This window comes from Schistocerca gregaria, chromosome 4, assembly GCF_023897955.1.
Source record: "Schistocerca gregaria isolate iqSchGreg1 chromosome 4, iqSchGreg1.2, whole genome shotgun sequence".
NCBI classification, from domain to species: domain Eukaryota; kingdom Metazoa; phylum Arthropoda; class Insecta; order Orthoptera; family Acrididae; genus Schistocerca; species Schistocerca gregaria.
This window is the reverse complement of record NC_064923.1, coordinates 149,998,743-150,024,687: the sequence shown is the minus strand read 5'-3', so window position 1 is coordinate 150,024,687 and position 25,945 is coordinate 149,998,743. Positions and strand designations below refer to the sequence as shown.

General features: G+C 39.2%; 2 protein-coding genes across 11 annotated transcripts in view; one reads left to right on the top strand and one right to left on the bottom strand.

The window, feature by feature from the left end:
* The window catches only part of LOC126365960 (stAR-related lipid transfer protein 7, mitochondrial), a 129,585-nt gene extending 119,870 nt beyond the window's left edge, over positions 1 to 9,715 (top strand). The window contains exons 6-7 of the mRNA XM_050008751.1: positions 9,043 to 9,127; positions 9,204 to 9,715. Coding sequence (XP_049864708.1) covers positions 9,043 to 9,127; positions 9,204 to 9,376 — 258 coding nt within the window. The 3' untranslated portion in view covers positions 9,377 to 9,715. The remainder of the gene's footprint in view (positions 1 to 9,042; positions 9,128 to 9,203) is intronic.
* The window catches only part of LOC126365957 (hexokinase type 2), a 397,654-nt gene continuing 381,179 nt past the window's right edge, over positions 9,471 to 25,945 (bottom strand). For 5 of the 10 annotated variants that reach the window (XM_050008745.1, XM_050008747.1, XM_050008741.1 and 2 more), the window contains exons 2-9: positions 22,488 to 22,650; positions 22,258 to 22,397; positions 21,953 to 22,168; positions 19,293 to 19,392; positions 13,847 to 14,036; positions 12,566 to 12,721; positions 12,107 to 12,383; positions 9,471 to 10,175 (exon numbers count right to left, since the gene is read on the bottom strand). In XM_050008745.1, coding sequence (XP_049864702.1) covers positions 10,098 to 10,175; positions 12,107 to 12,383; positions 12,566 to 12,721; positions 13,847 to 14,036; positions 19,293 to 19,392; positions 21,953 to 22,168; positions 22,258 to 22,397; positions 22,488 to 22,650 — 1,320 coding nt within the window. In that variant the 3' untranslated portion in view covers positions 9,471 to 10,097. Of the gene's footprint in view, positions 10,176 to 12,106; positions 12,384 to 12,565; positions 12,722 to 13,846; positions 14,037 to 19,292; positions 19,393 to 19,656; positions 19,757 to 21,952; positions 22,169 to 22,257; positions 22,398 to 22,487; positions 22,651 to 23,379; positions 23,552 to 25,945 lie in introns of those variants that run through there. The other 5 variants (XM_050008746.1, XM_050008748.1, XM_050008740.1 and 2 more) reach the window with 3 other exon arrangements.

Sequence of the window (25,945 nt, the reverse complement as noted above, 5' to 3'; positions counted from 1 at the left end):
TGTGGATGACATCGGAAGTTCACTGAGGCTTTTTGGAGATGATGCTGTGGTGTATCGAGAGGTTGAAACAATGGAAAATTGTACTGAAATGCAGGAGGATCTGCAGCGAATTGACGCATGGTGCAGGGAATGGCAATTGAATCTCAAAGTGGACAAGTGTAATGTGCTGCGAATACATAGAAAGACAGATCCCGTATCATTTAGCTACAAAATAGCAGGTAGGCAACTGGAAGCAGTTAATTCCATAAATTATCTAGGAGTACGTATTAGGAGTGATTTAAAATGGAATGATCATATAAAGTTGATCGTCAGTAAAGCCGATGCCAGACAGAGTCATTGGAAGAATCCTAAGGAAATGCAATCCGAAAACAAAGGAAGTAGGTTACAGTATGCTTGTTCGCCCACTGCTTGACTACTGCTCAGCAGTGTGGGATCCGTACCAGATAGGGTTGATAGAAGAGATAGAGAAGATCCAACGGAGAGCAGCGCGCTTCATTACAGGATCATTTAGTAATCGCGAGAGCGTTACGGAGATGATAGATAAACTCCAGTGGAGGACACTGCAGGAGAGACGCTCAGTAGCTCGGTGCGGGCTTTTGTTGAAGTTTCGAGAACATACCTTCACTGAAGAGTCAAGCAGAATATTGCTCCCTCTTACGTATATCTCGTGAAGAGACCATGAGGATAAAATCAGAGAGATTAGAGCCCAGACAGAAGCATACTGACAATCCTTCTTTCCACGACCAATACGAGACTGGAATAGAAGAGAGAACCGATAGAGGTACTCTCCGCCACACACTGTCAGGTGGCTTGCGGAGTATGGATGTAGATAATATATGAAACACACTGACTGCCCAGCTTACTGAAGAAACCAATGAAATTAATAGCATGTGCCCCAATCTTAATCTGTAAGAGCACAGACAAATTGTGTTTACATAGAAGTCATTGTCCATGGTGATGAAGATCTGTAACCCATAATTTCTTAACAAGTACTGCAACATGTGTTGTGCATATAGATTTTCCTATGGTAGCTTAAAATTTTGTCATCTCACCTGCATAGGATGCAAACTTGGTGCACTAAATGGTCCTTTTTCAGAAGTGATAAAACAAAATAAAGATAGAGAAATCATTCCACAAAATGACATGTCAAACAATAGTAATAGATTTAGAAAAGATATCTGTAAGGTGCTCAAAGGAATCTGCTAAACTTCAGTTACACAGTAAATCGTTCAATTCTAGTGGCCGTAATTCAACTAAATACCAAGGAATTACAATTACGAGCAACCTAAATTCGAAAGAAGAAATAGAAAATGTTGTGGGGGAAGGCAGACCAAAGAATGCGTTTCATTGGCAGAACACCTAAAAAATGTAACAGATGTACTAAAGAGACTGCTTATACTATGCTTGTCCATCCTCTTCTAGTGTACTGCTGCACAGTCTAGGATCCTCACCAAATAGGATTAATGGAATACATTAAGAAAGTTTAAAAAAGAACAGCGTATTTCGTATTATTGTGAAATGGAGGAGAGAGTATCACTGCCATGCTACAGGATTTGGGGTGGACATCATTAGAACAAAGACTTTTTCGTTGCAGCGGAATATTCCCACGAAATATCTGGCTCCCACTTTCTTCTAAAAATGTTAACATATTTTGTGGACACTGACCTACATAGGGAGAAACAATAATAATAATAAAACACTGGAAATCAGAGCGCATGGAAAGGTGTAGGTGTTCATTTTTTCCATGTGCTGTTTGAGAGTGGATTAATAGAGAATTATTGTGAAGGTGGTTCAATGAACCCTCTGCCAGGCACTTGAGCATATTTGTGGAGTATTCATGTAGATTCAGAAATTTTTGGAAGACGTCAAAATAAGGGCTCTTAAAATTTAGTAGCTGAAATAAGTGCTTTCTAAGGTAGTGCACAAACACTGCCCTGTGTTTTCTTTGGAACCAAAGTTGTTCCATTTACTCACAGTTGTTGCTGTTGACAGCTGTAATGCACATTTTACTCTTCATCCTCGTGCTTACATTTAGTACTGTTTGGTTCTGTCTTTGGTTTGTTTTTCTGACAGTATTATTGGTATGTTAACAGTGATACACAGATGTATGGCTAGGTTTACTGATGAAGAGTTGGAAGATATGCACCTCATGGATGGTGTCATTCTGTGCAGTGGAAGAGTGACACAACAGCACTATCTTCAGCTGTTCCCACATCAGTGGAGAGTTGTGGCTGAGGGTCATTGCTATATCTGTGCTGTACTTTATGGTTATTAATTATTACAGGCTTCGTCATCGTTGTGTAGGTATTTGCACAGAAAAAAGTGACTGCAGTAATAAACTGGATAAACCAGTTACATTATTACTGTCTAACAAGCCACCTGAGGCAGTGGGTCCCTTGAGCAAAATACAACCTGTGGAATTTGTTGCAGGTCTGGTTCACTGTAGATATAGGGAAATACTTTAATGCCATCAGGTAGAATTCTTTTGAAATGTGTTAGTTTAGCAACAACACATTTGGGCATTGTTATGGATACAAACTTAGAGTTTCTATTTACAGAAGTACATGTGGAAAAGTCATCTGAAAATGTACCCTCAATGCTTAATATATTTCTTATGACATATTAGTGCAAGACCATCTGCATATTTTTCTTGGGGTTAGTAGCCGGCATAATATTGTTCATGTGGGTGGCTGTTTCCACATATGGTAACAACTACTTGGCAGAACACCTGGAAGCACAATATTAACTAACTGCACTGAGAAAACAGCAATCAGTAGCTGGCATGTCATGCACATATAAATTAAACAAGGTTTTTTTTGGGGGGGGGGGGGGGGGGGGTGGCAGCTGAGTTCCATCCAGTGAAATCTTGAAAAATTGATCACAGAACAAGTTGTTGAGTTAACTTGCTAGCATCTGACACAGTTAAAAATAAAAGCCACGTTATCATAATTCTTTCCAGGTCTATTTCAGTAGAATCCTAATGCACCTCTCCCGCCTGTATTCCATCTAAAATCAAATTGTTCTTCAGCTCCGTTACTATTTTCAGTCTTCTAATAATGATTCTTAACATAAAATGGACTGCACTTGAAATGAGGCTAATTGTCAAGTGCTCACTGCATTTTTAGTTCCTTATTTCTTTGGTACTGTAATAATTACTTCTGCTATAATCTCCTCTGGCCATTCGCCATTATTGTGTAAAGGGCAATTGAAAAGTTTCCATTTGAAGGGCATAAACTCCAGATTTGGTTTGCCAATCCGGCAAGATCGCCATGAACATTGGGACAATCATCCTCCCAATGCACAAGGTGGAAGATACCCATTTAATGAAACACCATGTCCTGCTGCACATCCTTATTTGACAGGAATTGTCAAACTTTTGAGGCCTTTTTAAGGGACCCAAGGTGTGATAACTGCATGGGGAGAGATCAGGACTAAAAGTCAGACGCTCAGATCTCTTCCTGAGTTGCCGTAAATTCAGCAATACGACAGTTGTGAGTATTGGGACGTGAGTTGTCATTAAGTGCCCCGTTCCACAACTGGTTTTCTACACTCCTGGAAATGGAAAAAAGAACACATTGACACCGGTGCGTCAGACCCACCATACACTGCGAGAGGGCTGTACAAGCAATGATCACACGCACGGCACAGCGGGCACACAAGGAACCGCGGTGTTGGCCGTCGAATGGCGCTAGCTGCGCAGCATTTGTGCACCGCCGCCGTCATTGTCAGCCAGTTTGCCGTGGCATACGGAGTTCCGCCGCAGTCTTTAACACTGGTAGCATGCCGCGACAGCGTGTACGTGAACCGTATGTGCAGTTGACGGACTTTGAGCGAGGGCGTATAGTGGGCATGCGGGAGGCCGGGTGGACGTACCGCCGAATTGCGCAACACGTGGGGCGTGAGGTCTCCACAGTACATCGATGTTGTCGCCAGTGGTCGGCGAAAGGTGCACGTGCCCGTCGACCTGGGACCGGACCGCAGCGATGCACGGATGCACGCCAAGACCGTAGGATCCTACGCAGTGCCGTGAGGACCGCACCGCCACTTCCCAGCAAATTAGGTACACTGTTGCTCCTGGGGTATCAGCGAGGACCATTCGCAACCATCTCCATGAAGCTGGGCTACGGTCCCGCACACCGTTAGGCCGTCTTCCGGTCACGCCCCAACATCGTGCAGTCCGCCTCCAGTGGTGTCGCGACAGGCGTGAATGGAGGGACGAATGGAGACGTGTCGTCTTCAGCGATGAGAGTCGCTTCTGCCTTGGTGCCAATGATGGTCGTATGCGTGTTTGGCACCGTGCAGGTGAGCGCCACAATCAGGACTGCATACGACCGAGGCACACAGGGCCAACACCCGGCATCATGGTGTGGGGAGCGATCTCCTACACTAGCCGTACACCTCTGGTGATCGTCGAGGGGACACTGAATAGTGCACGGTACATCCAAACCGTCATCGAACCCATCGTTCTACCATTCCTAGACCGGCAAGGGAACTTGCTGTTCCAACAGGACAATGCACGTCCGCATGTATCCCGTGCCACCCAACGTGCCCTAGAAGGTGTAAGTCAACTACCCTGGCCAGCAAGATCTCCGGATCTGTCCCCCATTGAGCATGTTTGGGACTGGATGAAGCGTCGTCTCACGCGGTCTGCACAAACGCTGGTCCAAATGAGGCGCCAGATGGAAATGGCATGGCAAGCTGTTCCACAGGACTACATCCAGCATCTCTACGATCGTCTCCATGGGAGAATAGCAGCCTGCATTGTTGCGAAATGTGGATATACACTGTACTAATGCCGACATTGTGCATGCTCTGTTGCCTGTGTCTATGTGCCTGTGGTTCTGTCAGTGTGATCATGTGATGTATCTGACCCCCAGGAATGTGTCAATAAAGTTTCCCCTTCCTGGGACAATGAATTCACGGTGTTCTTATTTCAATTTCCAGGAGTGTACAAACATGCTGCCTCACACACATTCTTTATTATCCGATAGATGTCTACTGGCATTTGTCCTTTGGCAACTAAGGAAGGAATATCATCACATTGGCCCTGTCTGGCCACATTTGTTAATAACATCACCATAGTTCACATTTCCATACACAAAGTGCGTATACATCACAGCAAAGCCCTCAAGCACAAACCTCTTGATTGCCCCTTGTTACATAACCAGAATATTTCTCTTACTCATTCTGGATTCAAACATTTTAGTATTTCTCCTGGAATTGCATCTGTACCTACTGCACTTCTATTGCATTCTTTATTACTTCCATTATTACTGACCATTTCACTGTTCACAGATACAGGTTCAGTTTCCAATGTTGTTGGTTTATGATCTGTATCATACAGCTCTTGTAATTAGCCTACCCATCTCTGTAGGATGTCTTCAGGATTGTTGTACTCTACATTTCTTGCTTTTCTCTTCCTGCTCTGTTTTGATCCCACATAGTAGAATTTACTCTGTTGCACAGTAAATCTTATCTTCCCTTCCTCTTCAGGTAAGCCCCCTCCCCTTTAGCCTTTTTTTTCCAGCCTGCTGATTCTTTATGCAGTTTTTTTATTCAGTCTTCAGTACATTTTTCTTGTATCTTCATTGTTTTTGCTTTCGAAATTTCTGCTTTTCTCTATCTTGTGAAACCATTTCCTGTACAACTCAGCTTGTTTGTCCCTTTTCATTTACATATCCTATATTTTTCTGCCCTGTTTTTATGATTCCTCTTTCGACAAACTCCAATACTCGTTGACATTGTCAGGTGGCTCTTTGTCTCATAATAGGGTTGCAAGTTCAAGTGATAGTATTCCAGTACTTCCTTCTCTCCTGGTTCTTACCTCCTTAGTCCCACTTATTCACAATGACAGCTGTCTTCAGTTTTGTCATTTTTTCCCCCTGTATCTGCCATGAGTTAACAATGGTCACTGTTAATATCTGCACCTTTTTGTTCCATTTCTGTCTCTTTCTTCCTCCAGTATAAACTCTGGTTTCTATATTTATCCCCTGGTGATTTCCAAGTGTAAGTCCTTCTCTTATAATATTTGAACCATTTATTTGTCACTAACAGTGGTCTTTCCCTGCAGAAGTCAGTAAGGTTCCTCCTCTACCACAATTGCATTCACGTCGGCCATTAATATTTTTGCAGCCTCCATTATTTTCTCTATGATGATTTTATGTTTCCTCTGTGTGTTGGTCATCATGTTCTGAAGTTGGCACATACACCTGGATAATCAATGTATGTTTTTTACTCCTTTCAGCCATACACAAATAACCCTGTCACTTGCACAGTCTATATTTTCCACACAGAGCCTATTCCTTTTATTTGTTCTTGTTAGTGTCTTGAAAGTACAGTTTTCTTCTACCAACACCACAACAGTGCCATCACAGTTCTGCACATTCCTACTCATCTCTCTGATTCATTGTCTTTCTAGTGTTGCTGTTACAGATTGTGTTGCATTTTCATTTGTTAGTGATCATTCAGAATGTTTAACACAATCTCTGAGCCTGCCAATTGTGACAGGAATTCTGTAATATGGTTTTTGAATTTATAGAACATTAAGCTAGCTGACATTCGTCCTTAACTTACAGAGATTTATGGTGAAAATGTAATGATTGAGAAAGTGGGAAAGACAGTTTAGTGATGGATGAATTAATGTTCAGCGCAGAGTGGGCAGCCTTCTGTTGTCAACGATGGTTTGACTGAACTGTAATTGTAGAGGAAAAACTTTGACAGTGATGACCCTGTGGGTCCTGCCTTGCCTGGTCCCTGCCCACCCCTTTGAGCCTATATGGTCTAGAAAGTCACTACTGCTTGTGCAGAATGGGCAACACAGCAAGAATGTGGAGCCCACAAACAGCTATGATGGCCGATGCCAAGTAGAAATCAGAAATGAACTCTGTCTGTTCAATTTAAATACGCCATAGGAACTTACCTGCTAATAGTTATGTTAATGAGTCCAGTGTAGTCTCTAAACAGTATTTGGTTGTTAAAATAAATTTATAGCCGTCTTCAAAAAAGTGCTGGAAGCGAGTGGTAAGCTGTACACTCACTCTTATTCCATAAACATAAGTTGCCATGACCAAAAGAATATGAGGATAGTGCACTTTATGGTCGTCCGGACAATGGTGATGTTGCTGAGTGTCCTTCTGATTGATGGAGCACATCTGTTTTCTCATGATGGAAGTGGAATAGACAAGTATTCAACCATTTTGTTTGAACATACATATATTTTATGTCTGAAGCATGGACTATAGCAACTAACATTTTCCAGACATCACTCACTCTCTCTCTCTCTCTCTCTCTCTCTCTCTCTCTCTCTCTCTCTCTCTCTTTCTTGGGGAACACATTTGTAAATTTTTCTGCGTTACATTTCCTCTTATGTCATCTATAGTCTCTCAAAAGACAGCCTCGAAAGAGGCCATCTGATCCCAACAATCAGACATTTCCACCTTTCAGTGTTACTTCACAACTTAATCAAGATCTTGCACACTTCAGTAAGAGGGTTGGCAAGAGGGAAGCAACTGCATAGCCACCATTCTTGTGTTCATCCTGATGGAACTGCCGTGGGAAGAAGGAAACAAGTGTAGGTAGCACTGAAGGAAAAGTGGTGTCTTGTTTGGAAATGTATGCAGCCCTTGGTATTAGACTTATCTGATCTGTAATCTCCAGCCCCTGCCACTTGGAGTTTTTTTCTCTACCCTCAAATGTTTAAAATTTTGGACCATTACTGCAGAGAAATACAGCAGTTAGATGTTCTGTTTACTTTTATGCTGCATAGAAGAGTGATCACACTAAATAACATTAAGGGTGGATATTATTCTGGGAGAGCAGAGAGTGGCACACATGTTTTGAGAGTTATTAAAAATCAATTTCTCTGGGTCTTTGCCTTTTTTTATTACATCATTCCACATTGGGTGAGAGCCATAACTACATGGCTGATAATCATCTTCATAAATGATGAAGGAAAAAACTAGTAATTATTGGGCAGATGCCTGTTGCTTTTTGACTACCTTTGTTGTGTACTTTTAATTCTCTAAGGAAGTGTGCAATGGTTTTACAGTAAATATTCCATCCAATCATTTAACTCTCATACAGGGATGTATACAAATGCAATTGTCTTTTGATAGGGAGCAGAGTATTAAACATTCTTGACCAAGTGCAAGAATTTTATTCTTGATTCAGAAATATGGATAAAAGTTCCATGAACTATGAGAATGCATTGTAATCTGACCTGTTCAGCTCCCTTCATTAATAGGGATTGCAAATATAATCAGGGTGTGTTAAAGGAATTATAAGCTTGGTGTGTGGTAGTAGTATTCCAGATTATCTTTACTTGCACTTTTTCTTGTTCACTTCATGTATGACTATCACTCAGCAAGCTTAGAGTAATAAATCCCTTATTAGCCTTGCTCTAATTCCATGAACTGGTTCTCTCAGTTGTTAATCTGTATTATTTAAGACAATCCAAGCAACTGAGTTAGTGTCATAACTTGACGTCTTTCATCTATACAATTTACATGTCATTCATGGTTAAGAAACTGCTTCAAGTTTACTAAATTTTGTTTCCAAGACAGCTGGTGACCTCTTGATTTATGTTCTTCTAACCAGATCAACCTGTGTGATTATTACCACCATTTTGTCAGATGGAGTATCCTATTGGGAATAGGAATTATCCCTTTCAATATGACTATACACTAAACCTGAAAAAGGCCTTGAATGCAGTAGGAAGTAATGTGCATTAGTAGTTATAGAGCAGTGTTGCTAAGGTCAGTGGTTGCAACTGAGTATTAGACAATGTATGTAGTACAAACCGTTTGCATCCATGGCGACACCTCGCAAGAGGAAGTAAATTAATATTACTCAATATCATTTCCAGAGTGAAAAAATTATCAAACCTTGTTATTTTTATCCTGACATCCACAGCAAATCGAAAAAGGCTTTTAATGGTATCACTTGTTGTTATGAAACAATAGCTAACAATCATACTACAGTATTAATTTATTGTAACCTATGAAAATATGAGCAAAGCATTACATGGAATTTATTTCTTTCCAGCCTGGAATTGAATTTGTGTTGACGTATTTTGACAACCCAGGTGTTTCCATTCCATCTGCACTGTCAGCATGGGTAGCCATGACTGGTGAGTAATACTCAAGAAAGGTATTGATTTACAATTTGTTACAACACTATTATTCTCCAAATACTTTGTGTTGCAGGTTTACCAGATTTCCTGTCCAGATTAAGGGCTGCTGCCAGGGAATTAGCTTCAAGGGCAACAGTTGTAAAGGCTGATACCCCACTTGAAACCAATAGTTTGCAAGGAACAGAAGAAATTGTGGATCGAAACAATTTTTTTCAGAAACTGAATGCTGCACGGTTGTTTCTTTAAATGTTTGTTAAGGAGCTTGTATACACTGTACTCTGTTAATGAGGAGATGACTTGTTATAAGTAGAATGTTATACACAAAATGAAGTTAACAATCTTATGTTTGCACACAGCTTTATTTGCTTGTGTTTTATTTAGCTATGAAATCTAATTTAATTATTTACATAATAAACTTGTTTAAAAGCAATTTACACAGGAAGTATTTAATTCTTCCCTTTTAAGTTTATAAAAGTGACTGAATTTCAGCCTTTTACATGTCTAACACGTGCAGAACTAAGTACACAAGTATTACAACACACACACACACACACACACACACACACACACACACACACACACACACACACACACACACACACACACACACACTAAAAACTCACAAAAACCAGAATTCATTGTGAACTGTTCCTAAGGAACCTATAAAAAAAATTTCAAAAGCAACTGGCCTTCAAGTATAACTTAGACCAATTGATCATATAAATTAAAATTTTCACATAATCTCATTATATTCACAGCACACACATATACATAAATATATAATGCTGCACTGCACTGCACCACCAGGGGGCTTAATGTCAGTCTTGACAGATGTTGCGGATCATCCAGCTCGTGGTGAAGCTTGTACATTCCAACATCAGACAGTACTTCTGCAGCTTCAACATGCTATAGGAACCCAAAATTGTCTAATATATACAACTGCACCTAAAGGTCTCCAGCATTAAATTCACCGTTCCCTAGTTGCTACAGCTGCTACTAGTGCAGCTCCTCTGCCACTACCATCATGCGACAGCATCAGATCAAACTGTAAAACAAAAGAATGATTAGTTATTTCTGGACATTCATTCTAACTTTATTATTATTATTATTATTATTATTATTAAAACTTAATCATCATTCTTATATAAGACAGGTGTGTGCAAATTTTGTTCATAAAGTATGATGCAACATTTCATTTCTTGAAGTTTTAATTTGTTGTGTCCTAAAATAATTGACAAATAGATCCATCTTCTCAATGATCAACAGTTATCTCACTAATACACAACTAGATCAACAAGTGGCTCATCAATTTGCAGACAAAATTTTCCAGTCATCAAGAAAGTTTTGATCGCACTACCGTACATTATGTTTCCAACACCATTAATGCATTGTAACCACAAAAATTCATTGACGGTCCAAGAGCTTTTATGTTGCCACTTTGCATTTTACTATCAAGTTGACATTCTAAGAAGATAGCAATTTCTATTATTCTACATCATGGGCTAAGGGTCTCAGCAGAAAGTAACCAATGGTGTAAATACAGATGTTAACATCCCCAGAAAAATTATGTTGCAGATCACACTCAGCAAAACACCTTCAATATTCTGCACACACGCTTCTCCAAGTCAAAATAAGATTGTTATTTCCTTGTTAAAGATGTATCTGTCCCTTGGAGTGCTGTAATGTTAGCTACTTGACACACAACAGTTCAATTTTTTATCAGTGTAAAGTCAAGCAAACAACTTTTGAACTTACTGCAATAGCATGGATGGAAACAGGCTGAACTGTATATGGCTTGTAATCAACTTCTCACTACCAAAAGGCAAAATATAGAAACAAAGCAAGTTTTAAGTGCTTTCACATGTAATTTTTCCAGCAAAGTAGAGGTGTCAAATATCAAAGAAATGGATACGCAATCTGAATATGGAGCTCTGCCTGAGTGATAAGAAACTCCTACATTCTCTGTAGCCAATTACTTTTTGCCAACAGCCCTTCTTTTGCATGTACAATAGAAAATATCATGTGGGCACTTCGATCATCTCAAAATTATTCTTCCTTGTACATTAAGTTAAGAATTATCTGCAGAAATTCCGAAAGGTATATCTTGTACTGGTCACTTCATCAAAGAAAGTCAACATAAATTTTTTCGACAGTTAGTCCGCTCCTTTGAAATTTATACTTATTAGAGCCTCAAAACTTTAAATGGTGCTTCATTGCCTTGTTTGTTAAAATATGTCCAGAACCTCACCTACGAGTGTGATAATGTTCACGTGACCATTGATAACAGCATCATTTCGTACAACTAATGCAGCACGTCCGACTCGTTTGTGACTTCTCCGAAAGGACCATCACACCACTTTGACCCCTTTCAAGCTCAGCACAAGTGCGTCTCCATGGCATGGTTGGTTGGTTGGTTGGTTGGTTGCCACATTTACAGTACACTGAGCCTTCTGGCTGTGAACATCCCTATTAAAGCTATCTGTTGGCAGATGATGATGAAATAATTCTCAGCACATCTACTATCTTCCCACTGGCATAGGCCATCATCAAATTAAAATAGACGTCATCCAGGAGTGCAGGTTGAGCTTTCAGCAGGTCTTAAGTGATGGGGCACAAGTTCAAGACTACACGAGGAAATTTCCTGTGGCCTTGTAGGAGGAATAATACTGGTATACACTCAAGTGATTTAAGAAAATCGTGCTAAACTTATGTCACGATGCCGTGATTGGGATGTGAACACTGTTGTCTAACAACTGCTAAGGAGACATCACCCTTTGTCTGTAATGGTATGGGCAATTTGCAATAACAGACAGACTTAAATACCATAATGAGCGAGCATTATGAAACTGTAATGTACTCAACACTAAATTTGTACTCAATTGTTCTTTTCAGATATGGTGCTCAATTTGTGAAACTTCAAAAGTTTATATAATTCATCAACAGCAAGTTAAGACAAGAGAGACAAAAAATTCTTACCTTAATGCCTGGTTTGACAAGCTCAGAAATTTTTTCAACCATAAGGTCATGGAAACGAGGGTGGAAACGATAGACTGAGCCGTCAATGCCCACTGTAACATTTTCCTCATCCATTCTGTTTAGGAGTGTTGCAACACCAGCTGATACCAAATGTGCTGCTCTCCGTGAAACACACTCGCAAATAAACCTCACATTACTGCAGTCTTGGTCTGTTGCATGGTTAAGGCCAAGTTCTTCCAGCACTTGCCGGCAATTTGTGTAACTTCCCCTCTTGTCACTAAAAAAGAAAAATTTTATCAAAGTTAAAGAACAAATAATTTTACTTAAAACTTGAACTTACATTAATCATGCATCTAACATTAAACATCATCCTTTTGGCATATCTTGTAAACTAATATTTCATATATGGTACCTACAGTGTTGTGTTAGCTTTGTGAAAGACATACAGTGTCAACATACCTTTCTATTTCAGATACATATTTTGTGAAGAAATTTCCCCTCTTGAAGAGCAGGTCGGAGCCTCTGCCTCCAAATAAGAGATTACTCTTTGTAAATTTAACGAGTGCCAGCCTTACAAGCTCTCCCATGTACATTCCAGAGATCATTTTCTCAAACCTGTAATATAAAGAGATCTTTCAGTCATAAAACAGTTTACACACACAATTTTATGTAATTGTGTTAATGAGCATATACTGCAATAGTAGGTAGTGTCATAAAACACCATTTATGATGCATGGCTTTCAGCAGAAAACCAAACAATGTTGAGAACAATTTCCAGAACATCTACTTTCAAATTTCAAGCTACAAGTCATTAACTTGATAACTTAAATTTCTTGAGGTCACTTCTTGTACTGGCTAGGTCAGGGCATAGACGGGAGGGAGGTGAGGGCATACCATCTGAAAATGGACCATATCAACTGAAGGACTGTGATTTTGATACCAACTTCAGGCTGAAGGCAACTTTACTGCTAATTATTTCAGAGTGTCATTAAACAGAATTCACCACCATAGCAGTACAGCTGTGTAAACTACCAGTACCAAAAACAAGAAATTTAGAGTAATCTTAATGTGTATAAGCAATATACAATTTTATGACAAAAGAGAATCTTGCATTGAATATACACCACAGAATTAGTCTACAAAACTGGGAATATAAGGGATATAAACTAAAACTTGTTCCATCATCACAGTTTTAAACTTAGGACTTATAAAATTAATTAATTTTCCAGCTCTCTGGAGATGTGTTCAAGTACACATTGACATAAAGTGGTAATCGGCAGCTGCTCTTAGTACCATTGTTAACATTCAGTTTGCACACTTAAGACTTAAAATTTTGCAGAAAGAATCAAATTCCATGTTATTCAACAAAACTAAACTAGGTTCGTAATACAGTTAAATTAAGGAGAAGATAGTGTGGACAGCTGCAAAGCTTGCCTGCAGCAGTAAAATTATGCTCTGAAGGAAATTTAAGACAAGTAGACTGAGAAAGATATGAGCACCATTGTAAGCATTGTTGCAGCCTAATCCTTGTATTTACTTTACCGGTATTCTTCTTTTATTCAAGGACTTCCTCAAAACACCGGTGCAATCTTTTACAATTATGGGCAAGTCCAGAAGCAAGGAGAGGTCTCACTATCCAGAATGCAAATATATTTGTGTTGCTTATAGAGTTTAATAGTTCCTTTGCTCCCCCCTCCCCATTTTTCAATTTTGAGAAAAAATTAATTTTAATTTACTTACAACTGCTTTCCTTTATTTATGGAGTACTGGTCGATCTCTCGGTCATACTCAGTACGCACAATATCAAGCCTTCCATTATCTCCAAACGCTCCCCATTCTGTGTTTATGACAACGTAAGGCTTAGATTTGTCACCATCAAATAATTCTGCATTTTCCACTTTCTCTACATAACATGCATTGCTTCCAGTACCTAAAAATCACAGGAAAACTATATAACAACACTGAAACACTAGCTAATTTCTTACAAAGAATGTCAATATTAACAACACATTATTATATAGTTACACAAATCCTGTATATTGAGGTAATCATGCAGAAATACGCCAGCCACAAAAAATATACGTTCAGAGATAATGAAATGGCCCTGAACAGCTATGCAAGTTAAACTAATAATTAAATCAAGCCTAACAAGGGAACCTCCCCATCGCACGCCCCTCAGATTTAGTTATAAGTTGGCACAGTGAATAGGCCTTGAAAAACTGAATACAGATCAATTGAGAAAACAGGAAGTAGTTGTGTGGAACTATGAAAAAAAAAAATAAGCAAAATATACAAACTGAGTAGTTCATGCGCAAGATAGACAACATCAAGGAGAGCGTGAGCCGAGAAGCACCGTGGTCCCGTGGTTAGCGTGAGCAGCTGCGGGACGAGAGGTCCTTGGTTGAAGCCTCCCCTCGAGTGAAAAGTTTAATTTTTTTTATTTTCAGACAATTATTATCTGTCCGTCTAGTGCGAGGTAACTCGCTGTAGTAGGCAAGGTAAAAGAATCTTTTTACCCAAGTGTACAAGTTAGGTGGGTCGACAACATATTCCTGTCATGTGACGCACATGCCGTCACCAGTGTCATATAGAATACATCAGAATTGTTTTCCTGTGGAGGAATCGGTTGACCTATGACCTTGCAATCAAATGTTTTCGGTTCCCATTGGAGAGGCACGTCCTTGCGTCTACTAATCGCACGGTTTTGGGGTGCGATCGCAAAACACAGACACTAAACTAGTTACAGTGAACAGAGACGTCAATGAAAGAACGAACAGATCAAAACTTTGCGAAAATAAAAAAAGTAAACTTTTCACTCGATGGAAGACTTGAACCAAGGACCTCACGTTCCGCAGGCGCCCACGCTAACCACGGCGCTCCTGAGCTCACACCCTCCTTGATGTTGCCTATCTTGTGTATGGACTACTCAGTTTTTATATTTTGCTTATTTTTTTCATAGTTCCACAAAACTTCTTCCTATTTTCTCGGTTGATCTGTGTTCAGTTTTTCAAGGCCTATCACTGTGCCAACTTATAACTAAATCTGAGGAGGGGTGCGATGGGGAGGTTCCCTTGTAAGAAGTGTGGTGTTCGAGGCGACAGTCAAGTTGAGGACAGCTTCAAGTGCCATTGCACATCTTTGGCATGGAAGATGAAGTCAGGGTTGCCACAAGTTGTGGAAACACTGAAAAATCTTATTTTCGTCTAAATATATGGTTTGTTTACTAATATGTCACACATCATCGCTGGCTGGGAGCAGATGAGTACATGCGCTGCTTCCCTAACCCCTCATTCTTACTGCTTCTCCCCTTTCTACCACTCCCCTCAGCTTGCAGTCGGTGCTGCCACCACTTCTTGCTGGCCTTTTTCCGACAAAGGCTAAGGCCAAAAATTTAGTTGTGAGAGTGAGAGTGTCCTTTTTTTTATGTGCCTGTCTGTGGCTCAGCGATCATCTTTATGGCGAGATGCTACCTATCCTCATTAGTATTGATTCTCAGAGTATTCGCGCAAGTTGTGTGTTGCGTGGAGTGATCAGCGCAATCTCATTTCATCAACATTGAGTCTGTGACACGTGACTAGCTCGCCAAACAAGTGGATTTCCATAACGGGCCATAACAGCATGCCATTTCTGTATGTGTGTCTAATGGATCAGGCCTGCCGATCTGAAGCCCATCGTTTTCCACTAATGTGCAGGCCCTGCCCGTCGGATCTAGACTCACTAATCTGCCCGCACACCGGGTCTGTTTGTGTGTGGCATAATACGCCAGATTTTCGTGGTTATCCACGGACCCAGAACTGCAGTGCTCCTCGGCAGGGCAGAACCCACAGGCTATGGATTTCAGAAACTGTGACTGTCTCACTGCAAATACATTGTATAGTAGAACCAAAATTTTACTGGTGGTCACCAGTAGTGTTTGTTTACACACTTCTTCCCCGGCTTGCACATTTCTTTCAAGAGGCCTACTTTTTTATTTCTGAAATCAGTGAAGGTATTTTAAATTTGTCTTGCGATTTCAAGGAAATGCATATATATCACCAAATGTGTTTCGTTTTATTGAAAGAAAATAACATCAGTGGTCTTAATGAAACACGTATACCATTTGGTTTGCTTCTTCCATCTAAAAGCAGTTCATTATGAAAAATGTTGATGTTAGTACCTAAGGGTTTTGCTCGTGTGTTTAGAAATACAGAGCCTTACATTTTTTGGCAACTTTACTTACTCTTGACATCTCAAAATTTGTCAGGGAAAAATGCTAAAACTTGTTTGGAAATCAAAGAATTTCAACTTGGGGTACGTGTGGCAACCACAAAAATCCAGATAGGTTGTGAACACTCAGACTCTTTCACATTGTTATTAAGAACAGACAAAATGCTTTGCTGATTGACATTTTTGTAATATGGTGCAGTCATTAACACTTACTGTGATACTGTTTGATATTGAATCATGCAATCCAAAAAACCAATGTGACCTTTTGACTGTGTTATTAACCTGAACCAAGTGGCATACAAAAAGTTCACATGCTGTTTGATGGAGCAGAAGTTTCCTGAACTGCTTCCCTAAATATTTAAATTGCCAGCCTCGATTGGTTCAGCCTTGATTGGTAAGTTGCCATTTAAGCAGCACTGCATAAACCTCTTAAAGAAGCTTGTCTCTAGAGTAGATCTACTTCGCAGAATACCTGGAAACACCTGGGGAGCAAATGGAGATACTATATGCAACGCTGCAATTTCACTTGGGTACTCAGCTGCTGAATACTGTGAAACCATGAAAGAAAAGCACACAATAGCTGAGATAAGTGTACACCTGAATAAGACAATGAGGAGCATTACTGGCATTGTACAATGCATTCCCATTCATTGCCTGCCTGTTCTGTCCAATACTGCTCCTCCAGAACCAAGAAGAAATACTTTCCTAAGAAGACAGAGCCCCATAAGAACTCAATCTAGATAGAGGTACTGGCAGAAGTAAAGCTGCAAGAGCAGGTCCTGAGTGAGTACAGTTCAATCAGTAGAGCATCTGCCAGCAAAAGGCATATATTCAGGTCAAAATGCAGATCTAAATAGCACTTTTCCAGAATCTTTCAGTTATACTTCTGAAGTCACAAGTGCTATCCTGGGTCTGTCTTCAAGCAAATGCATTTTCAACGTAACTGGGAAGCGGAACATTGGTTTGAATCTCCACCAGATCTAATTTAAAACCAAACAATGACAGTTGCAGGTTTTGATCGTCTCTGTCTTCAATGGTCAAAACTCTGTTTGACCCGAGAGGGACGACCACATCTTTCATTCGGACTAATGTGAAAGTACTTCCTGTGACTGATGTGGAGGAAAAGACAGGACATACTGTGGAAAACGGGCAATGAGTTGTGCAATCTTTTTGCCAAATTTAAACATTAACCTGGAATAAAGTGAGCGAGTGAGTGATGCACATGGTTTTACTACAATCTTACTGATTAATAATAATCCACCACGATAATCATTCCCCACATAGTGGTCACTATGGAGTTACAAATTACATATTGGCTTGCTAACATTTCCTCAGTCCGCTATATTCTTAGCGTAATAGTACGATTTACTTTTGCAACACTACGTTATTTTTCCTCGGAACATAATGAGGATGACCAAAGTGTCAAATTGGCAGTTACCCATGAAAAATATGCTGAGCTGTACTTGTTTCACTCCCATTACAGATGTGTCCCTTTAATTACTTAACTTGCTTTATGGCAATCCATTATTGCACATTAAAGCAAGGAAGCATTTATTCATTCAGATGCATTTTCATCAATTTAACGAAATTTGATTTTTTTTATGTAAAACTTATCAAAGACACATTGATCAATAGCAAATATCAAATCTCTCTCTTTTATACATAAAAATAAAATTCTATGAAACTACTACAGATACAAACTTGAAAACAGATTTAATAATCTTCATGTACATTAAGAACACTCAAAGCACACACAAAAGCAATACAAGATGCATGTCACTAAAATACAGTCTCATTAGCATAGAGAAAATTTTGTACAAAAGCTACACATTCTACCACAGTCAGTAGCACATCAGAAAAAGCTAATAAAATATCAAGTATGAATATTAGAAAAACAGAAAAATTACTGTTTCAAAACAAGCAGGCATAAGTGTGCTATGTATACACATGGGGGCAGTAACATCAGTTGGTGCTCACAACCTCAACAATAGTACAACGAATTTCCACTGACACTGATTGCAAAATGGAGTGACTGTTGTGAATTGTGAAGCAATTAAGTTTAGAACTAACAGTGAACCCTTGAGTCAATGTGTGTGTGTGTGTGTGTGTGTGTGTGTGTGTGTGTGTGTGTGTGTGTTTTGCAATAAGTGGTGAAGTGGTGGGGAATTCAAGTATAAAAAATGATTAACTATTTTTAAGAATTGATATGGAAAAAAAGAAATTTGAAAAAAAAAAAAAATCACAAAGTGCAAGATATTGTTTTGATGATCTGTCTCCTTCACAAATGGCCTCTGCATGTTCCTGCAGCAATATTTTTACTTTGTTACCCTGGTGGACCATACATCACAAGTTGATGACAGTCCACTGGAGCATTCTGAAGTACAAATAAACAGCAGAGTTTTGGTTCTCTGCTGTTTATTGCTGTCTACTCGCATATAGGTGGTGCCCAATTCACCTCCGAAGTATTGTTTTCCTGTACAACTAAGAAGGTAATGGTATGATTTGTCAACAGAATAGAAGGTATCTACAACTGCTTCTTATTTTTGTAACACCTACATATGTTTTAATGTGGTAGTGATAGCAATGGCAACGTGTATTTTCTTTAAAAGATAACAAAAATAAAAAAAATATTTGATATTAATAATGCAGTATCTGTAGTCATCTGCAAAAGATTTCTTGTGGAGGTGTAGTGCAGATGGGAAAGGGGAGATAATGTTGCAGAAGCACACACTGAAGAGGCATAAAAACTAAAGATTATACTTGCATTGTAAAAAATTATGCCTTGAAGAGAAATACAATTATTTCTTGAAGAAAAGAAAGGAGAAGGGTTTACTGGATGAAAATATACAAACAAGCAGCTACAGAACATGCATCAGTTCCATCACCAGTATCAATCAAAGTTTCAAAACAGGGAAGTAGTTCTGAAGCTCAAGTGAAGCATTGCCAAGCATGTGGCACACTGATAAGAATCTGAACATACCAACGATGAGCCCTATCCTGCAGTTGTGGTTTTTCCATGCACATGACATTAACGTTCCCGTTGTGTCGTTGAGTATACCACAAACATCAATCTGCACATCCTAAAATGATATATAAAGTTGATTAGCTACAAAAGAGATTAATAATTTTAAAACTGCAACAACAGTAGCCGCCCAGAGGAACACCTGTCAAAAAATTTATACATTTTTTAAAAGCAAGTACTTCATTAACAATAAAAAATATTCACAAAGATTGTGAAATTAATTTAAGAATTTTTTGAGCTTAACACTATCAACAGAAATGTTCATGAAGTACTTGCTGGTAAATAACCCTGAATGCCATCTTCAATAATAAACTCAACTTACCGATAATGAGACCTATTCGAGTATTGGGAGATATGATGGCACAAGACATTAGTGTTCCAATGGCATCATTTATAACAGCAGCACAATATACATTGATATCCTGAAATCACGCAATATTTTTGTACTTTAAACAACTCTCAATTTTGTCAGACACTGAAAACATTGAGTGTACTGGTGATTCTATTCATGAATCAGGTAAATTAAAATCTGAACTGAAGTATATATGGGTAACTGTTTGTATTACAAGTAAGTTAAAACTAGATCAAATTCTGTGCAATTTAAATCAAGCAGAGAGTCAATACATATCTACGTTAAAAAAATATTTTACACGCATATACCCCATGTAAATTTTCAGTTCTACAGGGCCTTGAAAGAGTAACATTTTGAGAGATGGTAGTACTCAGTAAACATGGGCTCTACAATGGATACCTTAAGAACTATGAGTACTTTTTCAACAGAAGAGATGTGTTTCATAGAGTTCTTTAGGCATACATTCTAGAGGCCATATTTATTGAAATTTTTTCTTGTTCTGATGGATACTATCACCCCTCAAAATAGTCAACATTTTTAACACCTTATATATATATATATATATATATATATATATATATATATATATATATATATATATATATACTCCAACAATATAAACTCCAGGCTCGAAAGTCAACAATAAAAAGAAAAGGATATATAGCTACTTACTGCGCAGGCAACACATTAAATTGCGTGCACGTGCGCAACAACACACACACACACACACACACACACACACACACACACACACACACACACTGTTTAAGATAATGGATATGGCAGGTGTGTGTGTGTGTGTGTGTGTGTGTGTGTGTGTGTGTGTGCACACCCTTTTCTGGAGAAGGATGTGGCCGAAAGCTAAATGTGTAGTAGTATTTTCATCATGTCTGTTCTTTACGGTGAGTAGCCATTTATCCTTTTCTTTTTATTTATGTTTATATCTACTCAAATACATGCAGTTATTATTTTGAGGTTTACAATACAAATAATGAAGTTATCTTTCATGAAGATTCATATTTTATTCTTACCATTATTACTATTACTGCTAGCAGATATGTTGAAGAGCTGTACAACTTTCTACGGAGAATACCTTCCATTATGAGTTGTGTAGTGAGCTGTGTTTTGTTTTGGTGTCAAATCACTTAAGTACTCAGTATAAAAATATATAATGCAATTTATAACTTATCAATTATGTAACAGTGCATGTGTTAGTAACCCGCATTATCACAATAATCGGTACTAGGAAGGTTTGCAAAGTGATTTTTATATTGGACAGTTCACAATTTGCTACTTTGCCAGTTTAGAACTGACCACACAATTTCTCTGTAGAAAGAGAGCTGAAGCAGCTCTTTTCATCTGGCAAAGCTATTTAGATGTTGTTGTTGTTGTTGTTGTTGTTGTTGTTGAAGTAAGATGTAATAAGATTCCATTCATGCTGACCATAACTCAGTGTGTTTATGTACAATTTTGCTGATGTATTGAACTGAAGAAACCCCTAAATGTGGATGAGGATTTTTGTCTTTTTTTGAATGTGAATCCAGTGTCTTAACCACTATACCAGTAAGCACAATCAGCAGCTCTTGGGCTTTGAGAAGATTTCATATCTGTCTACACTTTACACATTGTTTCAAAGAAATAACGTTGGTTTTGAGGATACTCCCAAATCGGGTTGACCACCTCTGTTCGTTTCAAAAAATAAAATAAGATTTTAAAACTGTCATGTCCCAAGCAAGTTTTTGAACAAAAAGCTATTTAAAGACATACTTTGAAAACCCCCCAGTCAGCCAAAAACATTTATTGGCTATTGTCTTAAGTGTGAAGGAAACTAACATTGAATTAATAACTTCACAGTGACTGAATTAAGATATTCAAATACAGCTGTTCCATAGACTTGATAGTAGGTTACCTCATCACACTTATTCAGAAATGCGTAAACTATTTGAACTGACTATTCAGTATAAAAAATAACATGTTTCATATTAAGACCAAATTGCCTTGCGTGGCTTCACTTTGATTCACAAGAGAAAACACCACTGAAATGACATTTTCTATGATTGTCAACAGCGGCCCAGTTGCACGAGATGACTTATACACTCCACTAGCAGAAAATCGTTTTCAACAGTACATTACAGATTTGTTTCATAGTTTTAATGTTTAGGTAAAAGTTAGGTGGAATATTTACTGGTACCCTTTATTTGCCAAGCTCATTGCAATACCGTGTATGATCTAAGTAGAGCTTTTTTTAAATCAATAATACACTTACATTTCTCCTTGCTAGAGCATCTTTCAACAACTGAACCACATCTTCACCAACACAACCACTGCAGTTGAACCCTTTCGTCCACCTTTCCAGGTATCCCTTTGTCAAACCCTTCTGAGTGAGGGGAAAACTGAAGGTGAATCCCAGTGGTAATCTTAAATGGGCCATCTGATGCTCTTTCATGAAGTTTGCCAAACATTCAGCAATGTGATCAAAGAGCTGAAAAGTAAGGGCAGTTTGATTGATTGATTTCAGAAGGAAAGAGGGAGATGCCGAACACAATAATACATTATAGTGTAACAACATACCTGTACACCTGTTCCAAGCATAATACTCTGAGGAATGGCATATATTTTAGAATCCATGTGAAACTTTTCTCCCTCTAGTTCTATAATAAGCACTCTGAAGTTTGTACCTCCCAGATCAAGTGCCAAGAACTTCCCTTGTTCTAATAAACAAACATTGACATATTAAAACAATAGCAAAAAATTGAAAAATTTCCATGTTAGAGGGGGAGAAAGAGAGAGATCAAGCTTACCTTTCCCATTGGGCAAGTCCTGAACGTATGTCACGAAACACTTCACAATGGCCTTCGCGTGGGTCTCCTTTCCTAGCCCCAACTTTATATCTTCCAGTAGTCTGTCCATGATCTGGTGGATTTGGTAATCTGACAGCATCAGCTCTTTGCATTGTTCACGAATCTGCAAATAAAAGGGACATCCAAAATCAGATTAGCGGTACTGTTATGCCTGCAAACAAAGTGTGTGCTGACCGAGGTCAACAAAAAGTTATGAGATAAAACAACGCTGCCACACGAACAGTGTGCAACACACCAATTACTCAACTTCGACTTAACAACAGTGGCTTTTCTATGACTTTGCAGAAACGCTGATGCAAATATTCTCGTTGATTCTTTCTTATCCCAGTTGACTTCGTATTTTCACAGTTTAGAGCAGTTCACTTAGTCGTATCATCGTCGCAAAACTCAAAGCGCACAATTCGAAAGCATACGCCTGCATTTCGACAGCAGCAAGTGTCGCAACTGGGGCTACGGAATATAAGCAGAGCTTAAACTATTCGAAGATCAAAAATGTTGAAGTAATCAATTTATCTTGAATGGTCTCGATATATTTGAAAGTTTCTTCACCGTTTTTCCTACCTTCTGTATAAGACCGCGGTGCAGACAAGAATTCGATACTAGCACTTATCGTTTAGATAGTTTAAATTGCATATACAAACAATAAAACAATTGAAGCAAATGCCTGTGTATCTTACACCAGTCTTTAAAACTGTTACTTTAGCGTACTTTACACGTCAGTCAAAGCCACTCAAACGATGAAAAAAAAACGATCTTCACATACACCAGCGCTATATCGCTTCACGAAAGCATGTCCTAAAATCAATAAAACTCTCTCTATAGGCACGCTCACCTTATTACTGGTATTGCTCCTCATACCCATGGCGAAGAATACGCAGATTCAGTAGTATAAACGGAATAAACTACGCGCCACGAATACACTGTCACACAGCACTGCCTCACAAATGAATGATATCTACGAGCGGCTCTGGCTGCCAGCTCTATACGGAGCCAAGCCCTCCACACACCCCTTGGTCTGCGCCTCCTGATTGGTCGCCGTGCTGTCCCGCCTTCCTATTCGCCAACGCGCCTTTGACGTAACCAGGCATACTAGCCTGCAAGACAACCTGAACGACGCGCGTTGTGCAACGGGGGAAATTCCAGCTACTGTGGCCGCAAGCTTTAATCACTCAGTTAGCGTTCGACTGTCTCACAGGTTGCTGAAAACGAGGAGCTCCGTTTGTTTCTGTGCGCTGGAGATGTAATCGGAAGAAGAAGCACTCACAATAAGTGTAAGTGCTGCGAAGGTTTACAGGTCACGAAAGAATCAACTTCCAGACCAACGTAGAAGTACCGTACTAGTTTTGGAAGACGACAGATTTTACGATAGCAAACTTTGTTTTTCTCTACTGAACTGGAATACCGAACATCACGCCATTCGGGTGCACTTAGATATTGAATTGAAGGCATTTTGTAACTTCAGCTGATTTTTAATGGTTTGCTACTTGTCAGCAACTGAATGCAACATAATCGCGTCTTTGTTCGGATGTGTCATTATAGTCTCTGAAAACAACGTTGAAGTTCACCATTAAATTGAGTTTAAAAAGTTTTTAATACAACGCTATGCTTTCGGAAAATGAGTATTAATTGGTAACTATCCCTTCACTCAGAAATAAGACTACGAAATTTTCTTTCAATGCAAAATACTCCAAGTTGTTGAGCGAGTATACTACGTTCAGAAATCTACACATTCAGTGATAGAACGTATGCGGAAGCTTGCCTTTTATAAAACTGAACTTGCTTTCCCAAACGTATTTTCAACGACACCCAAGAAGTTTTCTAACAATGCAAGGAATGTTCTGCTGGTTTTTCATAACGTCGAGTCGAAATTTTTGTGGCATGCTGTTTCACCTCGGTTTCTGAGATATGACAAATTTCCGTCACAGATAGGTTCTTCCCAAAGAACTGGAACAGCGCATGTGATCTCTGTAAAATCTTACAGTCCCATGGAAGACTGGCCAAAGGTTTGTTGCACCTTTCACGTTTGGGTGCACATGTGCTGCTTCCAACTACTCCATGGCTCGAATTTTTCCCTGACAAGACGTTAAATCCACTTTGCTCTAACTTGCTTAGACAGGTAGTTTCGTTAAACAACAACAGCACGATACGTACCTATGATTTACTTCCTAATGCGGTAATAATCACTACCTTTTTTCATTTTAGTTATGTTGGTAATGGAAACAATTATGTGTGTAATGTTTAAACACACACACACACACACTTTCTTTCTCTTTCCATCTCACCATCGTCTACCCTTCCAAAACAGTAACCCCTCCCTCCTTCCCTCCCTCTCCCTCCGCCCCCTCTCTCTCTCTCTCTCTCTCTCTCTCTCTCTCTCTCTCTCTCTCTCTCTCTCTCTCTCTCTCTCGTGCGCGTGTCACATCAGGAAGGCTAGGGGGACAGAAAAGGAGACTTACAATGTGAGCGGCACCACCCAAGGGTCTCGTGCAAATAAATCAAAGAACATGATAAGATTGGTGCTTATCGCAGTACTTTTCCCCGTTCATATCTGACACACAGTTTTCTGAGATTAACATCATCGCCGTTTATAGAGAACGCTCTGCTCCTTACTTAATCTCTCTATCACTCAAGACTTCTTCACGTTCAACCTTAAAAATTCGAACGAAAGATTTACGATCATATCTTGGTAGGAACTGTCTCCCCATTCCGTAAACATACGGAATGGAAAGGAGGAGGAGAAGGAAGAGGGAGGACGGGAAATATAAAACAAAACATAACGCCATGCGTTAAAATCTACTTCGAAATGCAGGTGAGATATATCGTTACTGTAGATTGTAAGGAGAATCGTTTCATTGTGCCAGTGACTCATAACTTAGAAACTAGTGGTATGCGGTTATAAAGGAAGCTTGCACCGAGGGAGGGAACTGTATAGTTACCTTTTCTCAATTAGCAAGGGAGAGAGACTTATTGACATACGTAGAATACAGCATGTGTGGACCAGTAGGTCTTTTATACCACTGCAGCAAAATATGTCTGTAGGCGTCTAAGTTCAACGAAGACAACAGTTATCGTGCACGGAGAACAACCAGGTCGCCCTTGCAGGCCGGAGACACTTTGGAATTAACAGGGTGTAGGCGTTTAATACCACACAGTTGCAAGTTAAGAACGGACCAGCAAAAAACGCGATCACATGATGGTTGTTGAAGTGTCTGAAGCCTGCTATGAAACGTACATGTAGGCTGCGTCTGTATTTCCATTACATGTAATGAAAAACAACTCTCTTTAAATGAGGACAAATGAAAGACAACGTTCATAGCAAAGAGAAAAAAGCCAATAGTATCAGATTAGTACAGCACTGAGTAACGTTTGGAGCTCGTCCCATGATACACAGATATTGA